The sequence below is a fragment of the Ambystoma mexicanum genome, chromosome 11 (assembly GCF_040938575.1).
Source record: "Ambystoma mexicanum isolate Mex_15411 chromosome 11, UKY_AmexF1_1, whole genome shotgun sequence".
Classification (NCBI taxonomy): Eukaryota; Metazoa; Chordata; class Amphibia; order Caudata; family Ambystomatidae; genus Ambystoma; species Ambystoma mexicanum.
This window is the reverse complement of record NC_090934.1, coordinates 799,205,833-799,222,111: the sequence shown is the minus strand read 5'-3', so window position 1 is coordinate 799,222,111 and position 16,279 is coordinate 799,205,833. Positions and strand designations below refer to the sequence as shown.

Genomic DNA, 16,279 nt, shown 5'->3' with positions numbered 1-16,279 from the left:
CTGCAGCTTTTCTGCCTGTAGTCTCCGGTCCGTGTCCTCCGAGTCCCGACACCATGAAGGAAAAGCCACCCAGTGGTAGCTTTTGTTTACTACAGCTGGCTGGCTTTTCCTTCATTAGTGCCGCAAAAGCGCCAGCATAGGCGGGCATCCATTTCACAAAATGGATGCGCCCATGCGCCCATGTGCTTGCTTTTTCAATTTTTGAGCTTGAATTGCTCAAAATTTTACATAGGAACTTCGAAAAAAAATAAATGGCAATCGTTTTTTTTTATATTGCCTATCTATTTTAGAAATAACATTTTTTTTGGACGAACCATTCCTTTAAGGGCTCATTCAACCAGGGGCATAGCAACTTCCATGGCTCTTCAGAGGGGTGTTCCTGTGCAGGACATTTGTGCTGCGGCCACCTGGTCATCCATGCACACCTTTGTAAAACATTGTTTAGACTCCACTTCTTACCAAGGAGGCCTTTTTGCAAAAGCCGTCCTTCATTCAGTACATAATTTAAAAACTCTGGTACTCCCTCCTCCAAATTACTACTGCTGTGGGAGTCTATCTAAGATGAGGAATACGTGGGAGGACACAATCCATTCGAAGAAAAAGTTACTTACCAACTGTAACGTTCTTTCAACGGGATGTTCCTCCCACCTATTCATCATCGACCCTCCCAACCTACCCCTCCGTACAGATTTTACGCTTTTGCACTTGTACTTCCTTAAGAGCCTGACATCCTTCGATGCCTGATACAACTGATGCGACCATTAACACCAAAAAAACAGAACTGAGACGAACGGGCGCGGCTCGAGCCCTTTATACAACGGATGACGTCGACACTCGACGGCGGCCCTCGAGGGATTAAAACTACGCGGCCTGGAGCACAGCACCCTCTGGCGAATTTTTTTTTTTTGACAGAGAAAGAAGCAGCAAGCTGGCAGATTATCTAAGATGAATACGTGGGAGGAACATCCAGTCGAAAGAACGTTACAGTTGGTAAGTAACTTTTATCCCAGAGAAGGTATTTAAACCTTGGGAAATGTGGAAGACATCCCTGTGCCACTGCACTGAAGGTGCTCTTTGACACAATTGTAAAAGATGCCTATGGCGATTGTTAGACTCCATGACGAACAAGAAACAAACACAGAAAACAAATGGAATTAAAAGCTCAAAGTCCCAAGGTTCAGCAAAAGAGCTGGGGGCCTCTAAGGTAGAGAGGAATAAGCACATTTTTGATAATTCTCCCAAACAAAGGGACCGTGGATTTAGCATAACCAAAACGCCAGGGCAAGACCTTTGAGCTTGTAGGAACAGTGTGTGCTGCTGACAGCAGAACACTTTGCTAAGAGGCATTATCAGTAATATCTCTTCAAAACCACCTTCATTATATCCCGTCTCTCGAATAGCATAGGAGTGCACAAATAACGGGACTAATTAGGGGAAGCAAACCATTTAGTTTCCTTTTCCCAATTAATGCATTCTCAAACATTGTCACCAACTAGAACGATTCCAGGTTGTCCCTTGTTCTAATTCTGATTGTGTATTCAGCATCATTACGTGAGTCTCTTTAAACGTGATATATCTGAATGTAAAGATGGCAAGGAAGCAGCTATGATGTTGATTGCTGCTGGGCGTTTGAAATGTCGGTTTTCTTCATCACCCCTGCCGTAAAGACCATTAGCGAACATCCTGCTCTTCGGCGATATATTTGAGATGGCAACTGTTAAGTCATCCAAGAATCTTTAAAAATATTGATGGGTTTTACCTACAATCTGCCAAAAGACAAGTCCACTTGTGTTGGTACAAAAGTTGGTATGCAGCCCACTTTTTAGCAACATTGATGAAACGGCACTGTGCTAAGTTATGATCCCACCTCATAGAACTAAACTATTAATACGTAACCGGAGGTTCTTGTGGCATCTACGCTTTCATTGGTTATGACATTTATTATTTTATCCTCTTGTGTAACATTTGATTCAGCCATCATTAGCAAGTCGTTTAAATTCTTTGAACAAAAATACCAGATGTGGAAGTATGGGCTGTGGGCTGAGCCCTTGCAAAAGTGGACATTACCTGGTAGGGTGGGTATAATGTGGTGATCTAGATGGAGGAAAACAAAGTAATTATGGCTAGAAATAAAACTTTGCAAACCTTCCAAGAAAAAAAACTATGTATGTGATTAATTAATCTGGCCTCCCTGGCCCAACACATCTTTTCGGTTGTGATGGGATTCAGATCATACTGAAAGTCTGTTATTAATTGCAAGTTTCTGTGTTTCATGCCTTTGGACAAATCCATGTATTCATTGGTGAACCGTTTTGGATATATAAAATAAGGTTGCCTATAGCATTTAGGTAAAATACCTTTTTGTCTATGCAGCGAGCACAGTCTGAGTTGGCAGCTCATCAGAAGAAAATTCTCAATGTAGACAGCCACATTGGCATCTCAATTGCTGGTCTGACTGCGGATGCTAGACTCCTTTGGTAAGTACCTACATTAGATTTTATTCTCTTTGAATCCTTGAATGTGTGTCATACATGGTCTATTTGAACTGTTATTCACTCTTGATTTATAAAGGATTTCTTAGCATAAAACTAGAAAATTAATTTTGTGAATCTGAATGCTCGTGGAATAGATGCAAAGTATTCAGCAGAAATGCAAAATTCCTCACGCCATAATAGTATCACACTTGGTTTGGTGGATTTGAAGAAGGAATTTCGGGCTCTAGTCTTCATTCCTTTAACTGTTAATGATGCTGCCAAGCAGGGTGCCCATATTTGATTGTGCTTTTGTGCGGTGTTCCATTCCTGCCAGGAAGTCACAGAAGACAACTCATTTTATGTAGAATGCTAAACTGGTGGTCATGGAGTTTGTTTTGATCTGGCCACAATGGGTGTTCTTGTAACCTTTTTGCCAAACCACTATTAGCATAAATGTAGGTATTTTGACCATGATTATTGCGGTAATCGAAATGAGAACAATAGTTGCATTGATTTAGAGGACCGAACCGGTGGAGGTTTCTACAGATAATCTGTTTTATATAGCTACTGCAGTTAAATGGTTCTCAGAGCATGACCATTCAGGAATTTGGGGATATATATATAATTATATATATATATTTTTTTAATTCAAGTTTAAGATTTTTAAAGTTTTATATAGGGATACATTTGCAAAACAGTTGTCAAAAATTGTATAGTTCAAACAAACTATATCTTTCTGTAACATTCTCATTCCCAAGATTAACATTTGGGAAAACAACCTATACTTTAATCAACAAAAGAGAAAGTAAAAAAGGAGAACTATCCCCTTTCTCATCCCTCCCACCTCCCTCCCGCCCACAATATTCCATTCCTGTCTAGAAGGAATCGTTAACGTTTATATATAACCAGGAATAGAGAGTAGAGCCTTGTTCGGTCTTCATTATGACACATCTAGTCTGTACACTGACATTAGTTATCTAAGATATGGGGTCTTTTGGGTCTTTTCTTTAGTTTTTCGCAGCATATCAGGGTGGGGTACGCTCCCCGGGGGGGGGGGGGTATATGGTTTTCCGACTGCTAAGCACCATTTACTGGGTGGTTACTGGCATGTACTTGCTTACAAAGTCTCCCCACATTATGTTTCATTGGGTCGATTTTTCCATGCAGGGTTGCAGTTATCGTTCCCATGACGCATAAGTTCGATGCGACATTCACACATTCACTTTTGCTCGGGGTTTGCTCAGACTTCCATTTCGTGACTAAGGCAGCATGGGTTGCTAATAATAAGTGGGCTGCTAGTCCCCTAATTTTCTCTTTCATCTTCCCATTGCTCAAACCCAAAAAGAACTGAGAAGGGATCTGCAGTCCTTGTGATTCCGTCGAGATCCTTGATCCATCCCAAGACCTCACTCCAATAGATCTTAATTTTGGGGCAGTTCCACCACATGTGCAAATAGTCTGCTATTCCCCCACACTTGCACCAACACAATGGGCTTAGAGACAAACATTCTGGAGAGTCTGAGGGGGTCATATTACCACCTGTGCAATCATTTTATTGCATGAAGCTTGTATTGGCAGGCTATTGGGGTTTGGGTTGCCGCCCTACACATCTTCGCCCACATGCTTGCGTCTATTTCCTCCCCAAAATCCCTCCCCCACTGGTTCCTTAATTGCGATGTAGAGCCCCCTCCCGCCTCGACTAGTTCCCTATTCATAGCGGATACTAAGCCCTTCATTTCTGTTCTAGAGTCCAGGGTTTTTTCGAAGGGGGCGAGTTCTCTGTCAACTTTATTTTTCCATTCGGCCCTCATCATAACTCCTTGATCTGCAAGAAATGGAAGACAGGGAGGGGGCCCAGCCCTAAATTCTCACCTAGTTCAACAATCGTAATGAAGGACTCCTGTTTCCAGAGTTGGCCTTCTCTTTGCAGGCCTGCTTCGAACCAAGTCTGAAATCTGTCTAGATTTGGGATATTTTCTCTGATCCCAGGGGCCCATATATGGCTCAGGGGGATGGCCATGAGGTTATACCCACCATTTCTCTCCTTGCCCTCCAAATCTCCCAGATGGTTCCCAGTATAGGGTGGCTTCTTAGTCTCCATATCAATTTAGTTCTCGGAACCCATAGCCACATCGAGACCGTCGCCGGTGTCACCCATTGGAGTTCTTTATCATTCCGTAGATGGGGATTTGGAATTCGGAGTTGGGCTGCTTCATAATATTTGTTAAAGTCCGGTAGTCCCATCCCTCCCTTATCTTTGGGTAATATCAATGTGTCATAGGCCACCCTTGCTCTTTTGTCATCCCACAAGAACTTCACCATGGCCCTTTAGGCTTCTTCAACGTGGCGGCTCCCCTCTGGTCACACCCCCAGGGGAGGGCTCTCTCCCCCTGGGGATCCAGGCAGGGGGAGGCCACCTGTACTTGAAGTTAAGTTAAAAGCATGTAAGGTGTCCAGTTGACACCATGGGTTTTTTGTTCGGGCGACCGATGCTTCTAGTTGGGAGGAGTATGGGGAGGGGGGTTGGGGATTTGTTAAGTTTAGTTACAGACTGGACCTGTCAAACGCACAAGATAATATGGCTAGCTAAAACAGGGTTAACCTAGGGGCATATTCGCAGCTGGCGCATAACACAGTCCGTGGCAACACAGGCAGCGATTAGCACAAGCACCCATGGCATCACATAGCGGTAGTAGTGACGCTCTCAGAACACTGAGGCTTATGTCATGGAACATTAATGGTCTGGGCAATGCAGTCAAGCGCCGGTTGGTGCAGCAATTTCACAACAGGCGGGGTGCTGACAGTGTTCCTGTCTGAGACCCATCTTGCGGGCACAGACTGTACCCTATTCAGACGTACAAGCTGACACTCCACTCAGGTTTCACGATGGGCTCAAGAGGCGTCATGATCCTGGTACACAAAAACCCCCCCTTCACCTTACGACGGTAACCCATGACACAGGCGGCAGATGCGTGTATGTGACAGCCAAGCTATGGGATCACTCCATCGCACTGATAGCCACCTATGCACCCTCAACTCTACTAGAGCCTCTACTTACTGACATTGCCCCGTTAATCGCAAACGACACTTCTAACCTCATGATACTGGGAGGTGACTTTAATGAAGTCATGAATGTAACCCTGGACAGATCACACTTGCGGAATAGAAACCCCAATGTTCCCACCAGACTTACCACGTTTGCCAACGCACTAGGCCTATGCGATGTGTGGAGAGAACTCCACCCAGACACGAGAGCATACTCCTTCCACTCAGGGCACATGCCCCTCTCTCCAGGCTAGATTATCTCTTCACCCCAGCAACTGATCTACATAGGGCACAAGAAATAAACATACTTCCCAGAGGCATCTCTGACCACTCCCCGCTAGAACTGACACTCATAACATCCAGGCGGATTCCGCCGCCGAGCTGGCGCCTGAATAGCTACTACCTGGGTAACCCTGAGCTTGTGGACAGGCTACAGGAGACCACCAATACATACTTCGAGCTCAATACACAGACGGCAATGAACCCAGGAAAACTGTGGGAGGCCTACAAGACGGTGTTAAGAGGTGAACTAATATCGTGGACGACCGCAAAAAAAAGACTGCACTGGAGCAAGACACTTGAAGCCGAACAACAGGTTAAGCAGGCAGAGGAGAGGCACATCATTGAGGACACACCGGCCTCGAATCGGACGTTGCTACTAGCACAGAAAAGGCTGCAAAACATAGCGATGGAAAATGCGAAACAAGCGCATACTGCAATGCGAGCAAGACTCTATGAATCAAGTGACAAGGCTGGCAAGATGCTGGCTTGGCTGGAAAGGAAGGAGCAGGGACGCAGTCATGTCCGAAGGCTCGACACAGGAGGGCCGAACGCAGGGGTGACGGATCAGAAAATAAGTCGAGGCTTTGCGGAATATTATGCTGAGCTGTACAGAAAACCCACGACACAGATGGACGTCACGATCATGGACCAAATTGACATCCCCACCTTAAATGAGACGCAACTGCAACTGCTGGAGAGGGAGATAACAGAAAATGAGATCCTAAGTGCCATGTCGGGCCTCCAAACCAGTGAATCCCCAAGACCTAACAGCTTCGTGGTGGAGCTATGGCAAAAGGTGGGGACCAATGTGGTGGCCCCCCAACTACTCCGAATGTATCAACATGCGCTAGAAGAGGGCATTCTCCCACCAGATCTGTGAGAAGCAACAAAAATAGTGATACCCAAGCCGGACAAGCCCCTGAAAAGATGCAGTTCATACAGGCCCATTTCACTCCTCAATAGCGAGACCAAAATACTTGCGAAATTACTTGCGGACCGTCTGCAGCAGGTTATTCCCACACTGATACATCCGGACCAATGCGGCTTCATGCCACAGAGAACAACTCGCATGAACCTCCACAGGCTATATTGCGCCCTGGAAAGCTCCAACAGCATACGGGGCCCACTAGCCCTACTAGCAATTGACTTTGAAAAGTCCTTTGATTCGGTGAGGTGGGAGGCCATCTGGACCATAATGCACTGCTTGGGCTTCGGGGAGAACTTCATGAAGTGGGTGTGCCTGTTGTACGAATCCCCGGTGGCCAGGACCAGAGTCAATGGCTGGCGTTCGGACCTCTTCAATCTGGGGAGGGGCACGAGACAGGGCTGCCCATTGTCGGCCATGATTTTTGCAATCGCTATCGAACCACTGGCAATCCTCCTGCGAAATGCGTCAACCTGGTGTCACGCTCACCTGATTCCCACGGAGGCGCAGGTCTGGCTTCGAGTGCTGATGCTTCTTCAATGGTGAAGCACAGGACTCTGAAGATGGACAGGTAGGGCCCCCTCTACTCTGGCTTATCTGGCTCGTAGGAATATTCCCCTGTGCGTGAAAAGGGAGTATTACCTACTGACGGAATAATGCTCAAGCCTCCCACTTCCTTCCAACCCTCCACGATACCCTTCCACGATTCCCCGTGAAGTCTCACCTTAGGGTCTGGAAGGATGAGTTCTCCATCCTGCTTCTGATGCAGGGGCGCGTTGAAACCCAGTTACTTCACTGGATTGAGGTTTGATGGAAGTTCAAATAAGCTTGACTATTCAGGTAAGGCGCTGTAAGAGTTCTGTTGCAAGTTCAAAAGTTCAAGCTTAATAATAATGTTCATTGTCTTATTGCAGCAAGCGCTAACGCTTATGTCTTTTTCCCCTTAGGGGCTGGGGTTCGGAATGCCGGAGATATGGCGCCGACCCGAAGTGAAACGTGCAGATCCAATAAATGACAGGTAAGTTCTGGATGAGCGTTCGGGTAATGTCTTTGCATTCGCTCATTCAATGTCTGTCTTTTTTCCCCATAGGGGCCGGGGTCCGGAATGCCAGGAAGCGGCAGGACCCGAAATGAAATGGGAATGACCCAACTGGTAAATCTTAGAAGGAAACTGAGCTTTTCCTATTCCCTTCCTTCTCTCACCTTGTGTTCTTGTCTTTTTCTCTCTAGGCACTGGGATGTGGCTGCGGATCCGGATGATCGCTGCTGAAGATGGAGGTGCCCAGGAAAGGTGAGTGAAATGCAGCGCTGCAGCGATCGAAACAAAATGCTTTTAAAAATGATGTCTTCCCTTTCAGGATCGTCGGTGTGATGTCTCCGTGATACAGCTTTAGCAGGTAAGTTCTTCTTTCTCTCCAATTCTCTCTTATCTCCCTTTGCAGGTGACCCAGGATGCTGACAGGCGTGGCTGAAGTCCAGATGCAGGAGCTGACACGGTGAGCGTCCAGCTGCGAGGAGCAGAACAACACGAAGCAAGAGTTGCTGATTGGGCGTGGTTTAAATAGCTTTGGAAGAAGTTCCAGATATGTATCCTTCCACCGATCAGGTATGTATCCTCCCCCGACCACACCCAGGTGGAAAGTAGTCCCACAGGTAAAGTAGTTCCATTCAGGCCTCAAGAGGGCCTGGATGTAGCAGCATGGTCTGCATCAGGTAAGTGCACATTGAAACACTTGAACACATGTCTAGCTTTATGAGCCTGGCGCCTAAGGCGCCAGGACAGGGGTCCAACATGAGCCTGGCGCCTAAGGCGCCAGGACTGTGTCCAAAGGGCCCCAGCTTGGGCCTGCTGGCACTTCCCTGGGGGGAATGATGCCTGCCTCTGGGGTTGCTGGGTCGGACTCGGCTCCTTGGAGGTAGGCATCATGACACCTGGGAAGGCTTCCGATGGTCTGAGACCTGGGAAGACAGAATATCCCTCTATGCGGATGACCTTCTCATATATCTGAAGGACCCGAGCAACTCCTGCCCCAGAGTCATGCACCTGTTAGAGCAATATGAGGCATTCAGCGGATTGCGTGTGAACTGGTCCAAATCCATCCTCTTCCCTTTAGGAGACACCTCGATGGCAAACCTAGCGGCTGGCCCTTACCAGATCGAGAGGGAACAGTTCAAGTATCTGGGGATACGTATCACAAAACATCTTACTGAATACACAATCCTGAACTTCTCCCCCCTTGTAACAAGATTTGCAGAAGATACTCGCCATTGGAGCTCCTTGCCACTAACGCTGATGGGCAGAGCGGCCCTGTTCAAAATGATAGCCCTTCCTAAATTCTTATTTCTGATGTTTGTTAATCTGCTTAGAATCACATGCTGTGCATAGGTCCGACATCCAGTGGTCACTGAGGAGTATTGCATTTTGTTTTTCGTAGTCGAAAAGGGGACGTCGACAAGGCGTGTCTGTAACACTATCCCTATAGTGACGTGCGTTGTACCCACAATCCCTCACGCGTCGAGGTCCCTCAGATTGTTTTTTTCCGCCCAGCTTATGGTCGCCTTACGCGGAGCTCCTAGAGAGACATTGCTAAACACTTACTACGGACCTCGGTCCTTTATATATACTTATTGTTAAAGATCCCTCCCCTCGACATTAGCTGTGAAGCTGTATCTCCGCCGAGCAAGTTTTCGACGGAGGGGAAGAGACGGAGGAGATCCTTCGGCGCTGCCGAACACGTGGCCAGGCCTCGCCGGCCAACATACAGTAGGGAGAGTGGGGGTTCGAACTTTTATCTTCTCGTCGAGAATGTCTTTCTTTCTCCCCTATCTTTCCCTTGGGGTTGTTATCACCAGTTTTTATTGCCTCAGCTATGGAGAGGACACCTTTTAAGTTTTGCCCACGCTGTAGGGGCAAATACACTTGGAAGGACAAACACAAGCTCTGTAATCGTTGCTTGCCCCTCGATCATAAAGAGGACAGCTGCGCGGCCTGTAAGCTCTTGAAACCAAGAACTCTTAAAGAACGGAAGGTTAAGAGGTGGGCGGACTACGCTATGTCGAAGTCAGTTTCCTCACCCGCCGCCGCTGTTACAGAAAGTGACGAGGAGGGTGATAACTCGACGTCCGTTACGGAAGTCATTAACCCCCAGAAGGAGCGCTCGCGCTCCTCGACGTCCGTCCCCGGCCCCAACGGGCTCGGCTCACGGCCTGCTTATGTGGATGAACACCCCGGCAACAAGGACGCACACAGACCCCATAGGCCTAAGCACACAACCCACGGCTCTTCTTCGTCGAGGACGAAGGATCAATCAGCGCCGAAGGGGGACGCAGGGCACTCCGGCGTCTACCTCAGACCGTAAGGGTCTGAAGCCCCACCCGCAAACGCAGCCGCGAGCAGCGATTGGGCTTTCATCTAACACGGGCGCAACCTCAAAAACATCCGACGTAACGCTCCATAGAGCGGCCGTCGACAAACAACGCGTAACGCTGGTAACGTCGACTCCAGAATCCTCGACTGACGAACTCGTTGTCGAGAGCCTGGCGAGAATTGTTTCCGAGGACAAACGTAAGCGGACGACGAAACAGACGTTGAATACCGCACCAAAAGATATAGAAACGCCGAAAAAACACAAGAGTAGCCAGGAACTGCCCCCTTCATCTAGGGGCACTTCTGAACTACCTGAGGGCTTTTCTGAGGGCGACGGAAACCTTTCGTCGACGTTGTGGGAGCGTTCGAAGCGTTTTGAAGGTGAAAACACTGATTTCCCCCCTCTAGACTATTCAGGGGTTCCCCATGAGACCCTTGAAAGACTCCATTCTTGTATGGAAAAAATGGAAAGGTTTTTGGGTAGCCAAAACCCACCCACACCCAAAAGACCAAGAGAATGGACCCAGGATGACCCTAGGGTCAAGATTCCTAGGCTGTTTCCCCCTTCTACAGACGCATATGACCTCACTGAAGAGGAGTAATACCTCCAGGAAGATGAGGAGTGTTTGGGTGGAGAGGAAGAACATGAGGAAGAGAGGTTTGAAGAAGACCCTTACACTAGTGCAGGAGCTTTTGAAGAGGATACAGCTACTTCACAGCCCTGGCACTCCCCATCAGTGCAGCCTTGGCAATCCCCATCAGTGCACTCAGACCCTGATGTCTTTCAGCCTTCTCCCCCCAAGGACTCACCTATTGGAAACACCTCCCCCATAGATGACCAACCTTCACTTAATACACTGTTGCGCAAGGCAGCAGCGCATTTTGAAATAGACACAGGGGAGACTCTTCCGGACATAGACTTTGTAGAAAGAGTTATTAAAGAAAAAGCCCCGGTCAGTCAGTCTATTCCGCTCCTGGCTTCTATAAGGAGAAGAATAACTCCTTCCCTTTCCAATCCGGCCTTAGTCAGAGGGGTCAACCCTCGGATAGAAAAGCTCTTCAGCCATTCGTCCTCTGACCCTTTGTACATCAGGGGACATTCTATTCCGGACAGCCTTGTAGTGACTAATACAAGAAAAAGAGCGGGGGTACCACTATCTACTAGTGAGGCACCACCTGACAAAGAGGGCAAGAAGCTCTATGCACTTGGGAAGAGAATCACGACCTCCGCCGCCTTCTCAACCAGGATTGCAAATAACAATTCCCTACTAGCTAGCTACGCAGATGCACAGTGGAGCAAGCTGCGCAGCGAAGCAGAAGACGCACCAGAACCCCTGCGTTCACGCCTGCTAGCTATAATATCAGAGGGAACCCTCGTAAACCAGGGCATCGTAAAGAACTCCTTGGATGCCGCAGAGACAGCTGGCCGTTCCCTGGTTCAGGGAATACTTCTCAAACGCCATGTCTGGTTGCGCAATTCGGGTTTTAAGCCGGAAACACAGGCTTCCCTGATAAATAAACCCATAGAACAAACACATCTGTTTGGGAAAGCAGTTGATGAGGCACTAGAACATGCGAAGAAGGAGTTTGATACCATCAAGACTCTTGACCAAATTTCTAGGCCACCTAACAGACGCAGCTATGGCAATAGACACTCCTTTCGTGGCCAACGCCAGCAACAAAGCCAACAGCAATTTTACTCCGCTACCAACTGGCCCTCGAACCAAAGCACCCAGTTCAGTCAAAGAGGCCAACGTCGTGGCAAAGGAAGAGGGCGCGGCTCCAGTCCCAAAGGCCCCACGCCCAATACCAACAAATGACCCGAAGATTCGGGTCCCCTCCCATGCATCACCGGTCGGGGGCCGGCTAACATCGTTCCTTTCAGCATGGGAGGGAATATCGTCAGACCGCTGGGTATTATCCACCATAGCCCACGGATACTCCATCGAATTCAACGGTTCCCCGAAATACAGACCCCCACGGAACCGACGCATGACACCGGAACACCTCACTATTCTTCTTCAAGAAGTGGAAGAGCTACTGAAAAAAGAAGCTATAGAGGCTGTCCCCCTATCTCAGGTAACAGAAGGTATTTATTCAGTGTACTTCCTTGTACCTAAAAAGGATTTAACCATGCGCCCTGTATTAGATCTGCGTCCAGCGAACAAGTTTGTCAAACCCCAAAGGTTTCGTATGGTGACCTTGCAGGAAGTAATCCCACTGTTATCACAGGGGGATTACATGACAACACTAGACATGAAAGATGCATACTTTCATATTTTAATGTTGCCAGCGCACAGAAAATACCTCAGGTTCAAGATAAAGAACAAACACTACCAGTTCAGAGTACTACCCTTCGGGATAGCATCTGCACCAAGGGTATTTACGAAAGTACTGGCAGTGGCAGCGGCCCACCTGCGCAGGTTATCCATCTCGGTATACCCTTACTTCGACGACTGGCTAATAACAGGGGATTCTTACGAAACATGCTTCTCCAATACCCAAAAGACCGTAGACCTTTTGTCCCAACTGGGCTTCTCCATCAACGAAAAGAAGTCCAGCTTAGACCCCAGCCAAATCAAACAATTCCTAGGGGCTCTAATTTGAACAAGGGACGGCCTCGTCTTCCCCTCCAACGAGAGGGTCCAAAACATGCTGTTTCAGATCCCCTGTTATGTGGCAGGTCGAGAGGTGACGGTACGCAAAGCAATGCGCTTGCTAGGGATGATGGCGTCATGTATTTATTTGGTACCTCACGCGCGCTTGCGCCCAATGCAAGAGTGGCTTTACAGCCAGTGGTGTCAGGCCAGCGGACAATGGGACGATCTAGTGGTGGTCTCGCAGGCCTTGGTTCTCTCGCTACGGTTGTGGACAAAGGAAAACCTGTTATTCGGGAAGACTTTTGCCACACCCGCAGTGGAAGCCACTCTAACCACAGACGCATCCCTTACAGGATGGGGGGCTCACCTATCCCATCAGACTGCTCACGGAGTGTGGACTGCGAGTTTAGCATCCAAGCATATAAACCTGCTGGAACTACTAGCGTGTTCAAAGCACTGAAAGCCTTTCAGGAACACTTACAAGGAAAGACAGTGATGGTCCTCACAGACAGCACCACAGCCATGTACTACCTCAACAAGCAAGGGGGCACTCACTCTCCAGGACTGTCCAAGCTGTCCCAGAATATATGGAAGTGGGCTCTCAAACACAACATGTTCCTACTATCACAACATGTACCAGGGGAACTCAATCTGCTAGCAGACAAACTCAGCAGAGACTTCCCCCTGCCCAAAGAGTACGAATGGCAATTGCACGAAGACATCGTCTTAGACGTCTTCACGCAATGGGGTTTCCCGGAAATAGACCTATTCGCAACCCTGGAGAACTCACAATGCCAAAGTTACGCCTCCAGGTACCCCCAAAACCAGTCCAAGGGGAACGGTCTGTCGATGCAATGGTCAGGGAAATTTGTTTACGCCTTTCCCCCGACTCCCCTCCTCAACAAAGTGGTGCACAAGATGCACCAAGAGCAGGTTACCATGATTCTAGTCGCCCCAATGTGGGCCCGGCCGCCATGGTTCGCTCACTTGATGGAGATGTCCCTATCTCCCCCAATGAAACTTCCCTGCCCGTACAACATGCTGTCACAAGACAAGGGCAGGACTCTGCATCCATGCCCTCAGACCATGAACTTAGCAGCCTGGCTCCTGAGATCATAGAATTTGGACATTTACATCTCCCTCAAAGATGTATGGACATCCTCAGGGAAGCCAGAAAACCTAATACTCGCCACTGCTATTCTAGCAAGTGGAAAAGATTTGTCATCTGGTGTAGAAGTAAGAACATCAACCCGGTTAACTGCTCTGCCACTAACATTATTCTGTACTTGACCCACTTACTGGATTCAGGTCTAGTGTTTAACTCCATTAAAGTCCACCTAGCGGCACTTTCTGCATACACCACTTCCCAACTTAAAGTGTCGTGGTGGAAGATACCAGTTATCAAGGCCTTCATGGAAGGAGTAAAGAGAATACACCCCCCGATAGCTAACCCAGCTCCCGGATGGGACTTAAAAGTGGTACTTTCCAGACTCATGGGCACTCCTTTCGAACCCATGCACAAGGCAACTCTTAAAAACCTCACTCTTAAGACTGCTTTCCTAATAGCTATCACCTCCATTAGGAGAGTAAGTGAACTACAGGCTCTTTCTGTACTAGACCCCTTCGTAACAGTTCACAAGGATAAGGTGGTTCTTCGCACACACCCAAGGTTTGCACCAAAATTCATCTCAAAATTTCATGTAAACCAATCTATAGAACTACCAACGTTCTTTCAAAACCCTTCCAGCTTGGGAGAAAAAAGTCTGCATACACTAGATGTACGCAGAGCTGTCATGTTCTACATGGAAAGAACCAGAACACTGAGAAAGACTAATCAGTTATTTGTCTCGGTGGCAGCAGGAAGAGAAGGAGATGCAGTCTCTAAGTCCACTATATCTAGATGGATTGTACAATGCATCACTCTCTGTTACACTCTTGCTAAGAGAGAACTACCCTTCAAGCCAAGAGCACATTCCACTCGAGGCACGGGGGCTTCCATAGCATTCATTGCAAATGTTCCCCTTGAGTCCATCTGCAAAGCGGCTACCTGGAGTTCTGTGCACACCTTTACAAAACACTACTGTCTAGATGCACACTCTAGATCTGACTCCCAGGTGGGACAGGCAGTATTAAGACATCTTTTCTCTACTGTTCCTTCTCATAACCCACCGCCAACTCCGGGTACTGCTCGCTAGTCTATGCACAGCATGTGATTCTAAGCAGATTAACAAACATCAGAAGACAATGCATTACTTACCGTAAAAGCATTTCTGATGGTTGTATCTGCTTAGATTCACATGCGCCCACCCTTCCTCCCCGCTCGGATGGAAGGAACATAGACATCCTTTCATATATATTTCTCTCTTTTCTGTACTCACTCACGTATAGAAGGCTCCCTCAGGGCAGAAAAATACAAACAGAGGGACCTCGACGCGTGAGGGATTGTGGGTACAACGAACATCACTATAGGGATAGTGTTACAGACACGCCTTGTCGACGTCCCCTTTTCGACTACGAAAAACAAAATGCAATACTCCGCAGTGACCACTGGATGTCGGACCTATGCACAGCATGTGAATCTAAGCAGATACAACCATCAGAAATGCTTTTACGGTAAGTAATGCATTGTCATATCCTGCAAAATGCCCCATTATACATCCACCAGCGAGAATTCCACAAAATCAAGTGCATCCTTCGGAAATTGCTATGGGGAGGACACCCACGAATTGCTCTTGCCATGCTCCAAAGGTCTATCTGGGAAGGAGGGATTGTACTGCCCAGGATGCAGTCATATTACTGGGCCAGCCAGATTGCGATAGTAAATGCTATGCTCCATGGTGACAGAAGCCTCCCACACATCAAAGGTCTTATCTGTAATGCCACGCCCACTCCTCTAGAGCACCTGAATGGAGGCCTGAACCGCACACCAAAAACAGATATGGTAACGCATATAGTGAGAATATGGAAGGAAGCACATTGGTACTTAGGATGGGGAGGGAAACTAACGCTGGCGCAACCCCTATGGAACAACTGCAACCTTCCTGAAATACGAAAATTGCCCAGATGGCCTGAATGGGTCCAGCGAGGAATCATCAACATAGGAGATGTGGTTCACGAGGACAACCTGGTACCATTCGAGACATTGCATGTGAAGTTCTCCCTCCCAGCCACAGAAAGGTACCACTACATGCAGCTGAAACATGCTTGGACGATCCATCGACACATAACACAAGACATATGCCGGAAAGCTCCCCATTAGAGCGAAACATAGTTCTGGACCGGGTGGACCGGAAGGTCACCTACCATGTACAATGTGATAACATCCTTTGCGACGCTGGAACTAACCAGTTTGAAGGCAAAGTGGGAACGAGATGTGGGTCCACTTCAACCAGAGGACTGGGTGGAGGCCCTGATGTACCCGTGAGAAACTACCATTTCCTCAAGGCTAAGACTGGTCCAACTGAAGATCCTGCACCGCACCTACTACCCGAGAGTGGCCCTCTTCCGCTGGGGCAAATCCTCGGATGCACGATTCCTACGCTGCAAAGGACAAGGTACCTTTTTCCATATTCTGTGGGAATGTAGA

General features: G+C 48.0%; 1 protein-coding gene across 1 annotated transcript in view; it reads left to right on the top strand.

Moving 5' to 3' along the window:
* PSMA1 (proteasome 20S subunit alpha 1) overlaps positions 1–16,279 on the top strand; it is a 356,676-nt gene that overhangs the window by 171,542 nt on the left and 168,855 nt on the right. Inside the window, exon 4 of the mRNA XM_069623735.1 lies at positions 2,374–2,477. Within this exon, the coding sequence (XP_069479836.1) occupies positions 2,374–2,477 (104 nt within the window). The remainder of the gene's footprint in view (positions 1–2,373; positions 2,478–16,279) is intronic.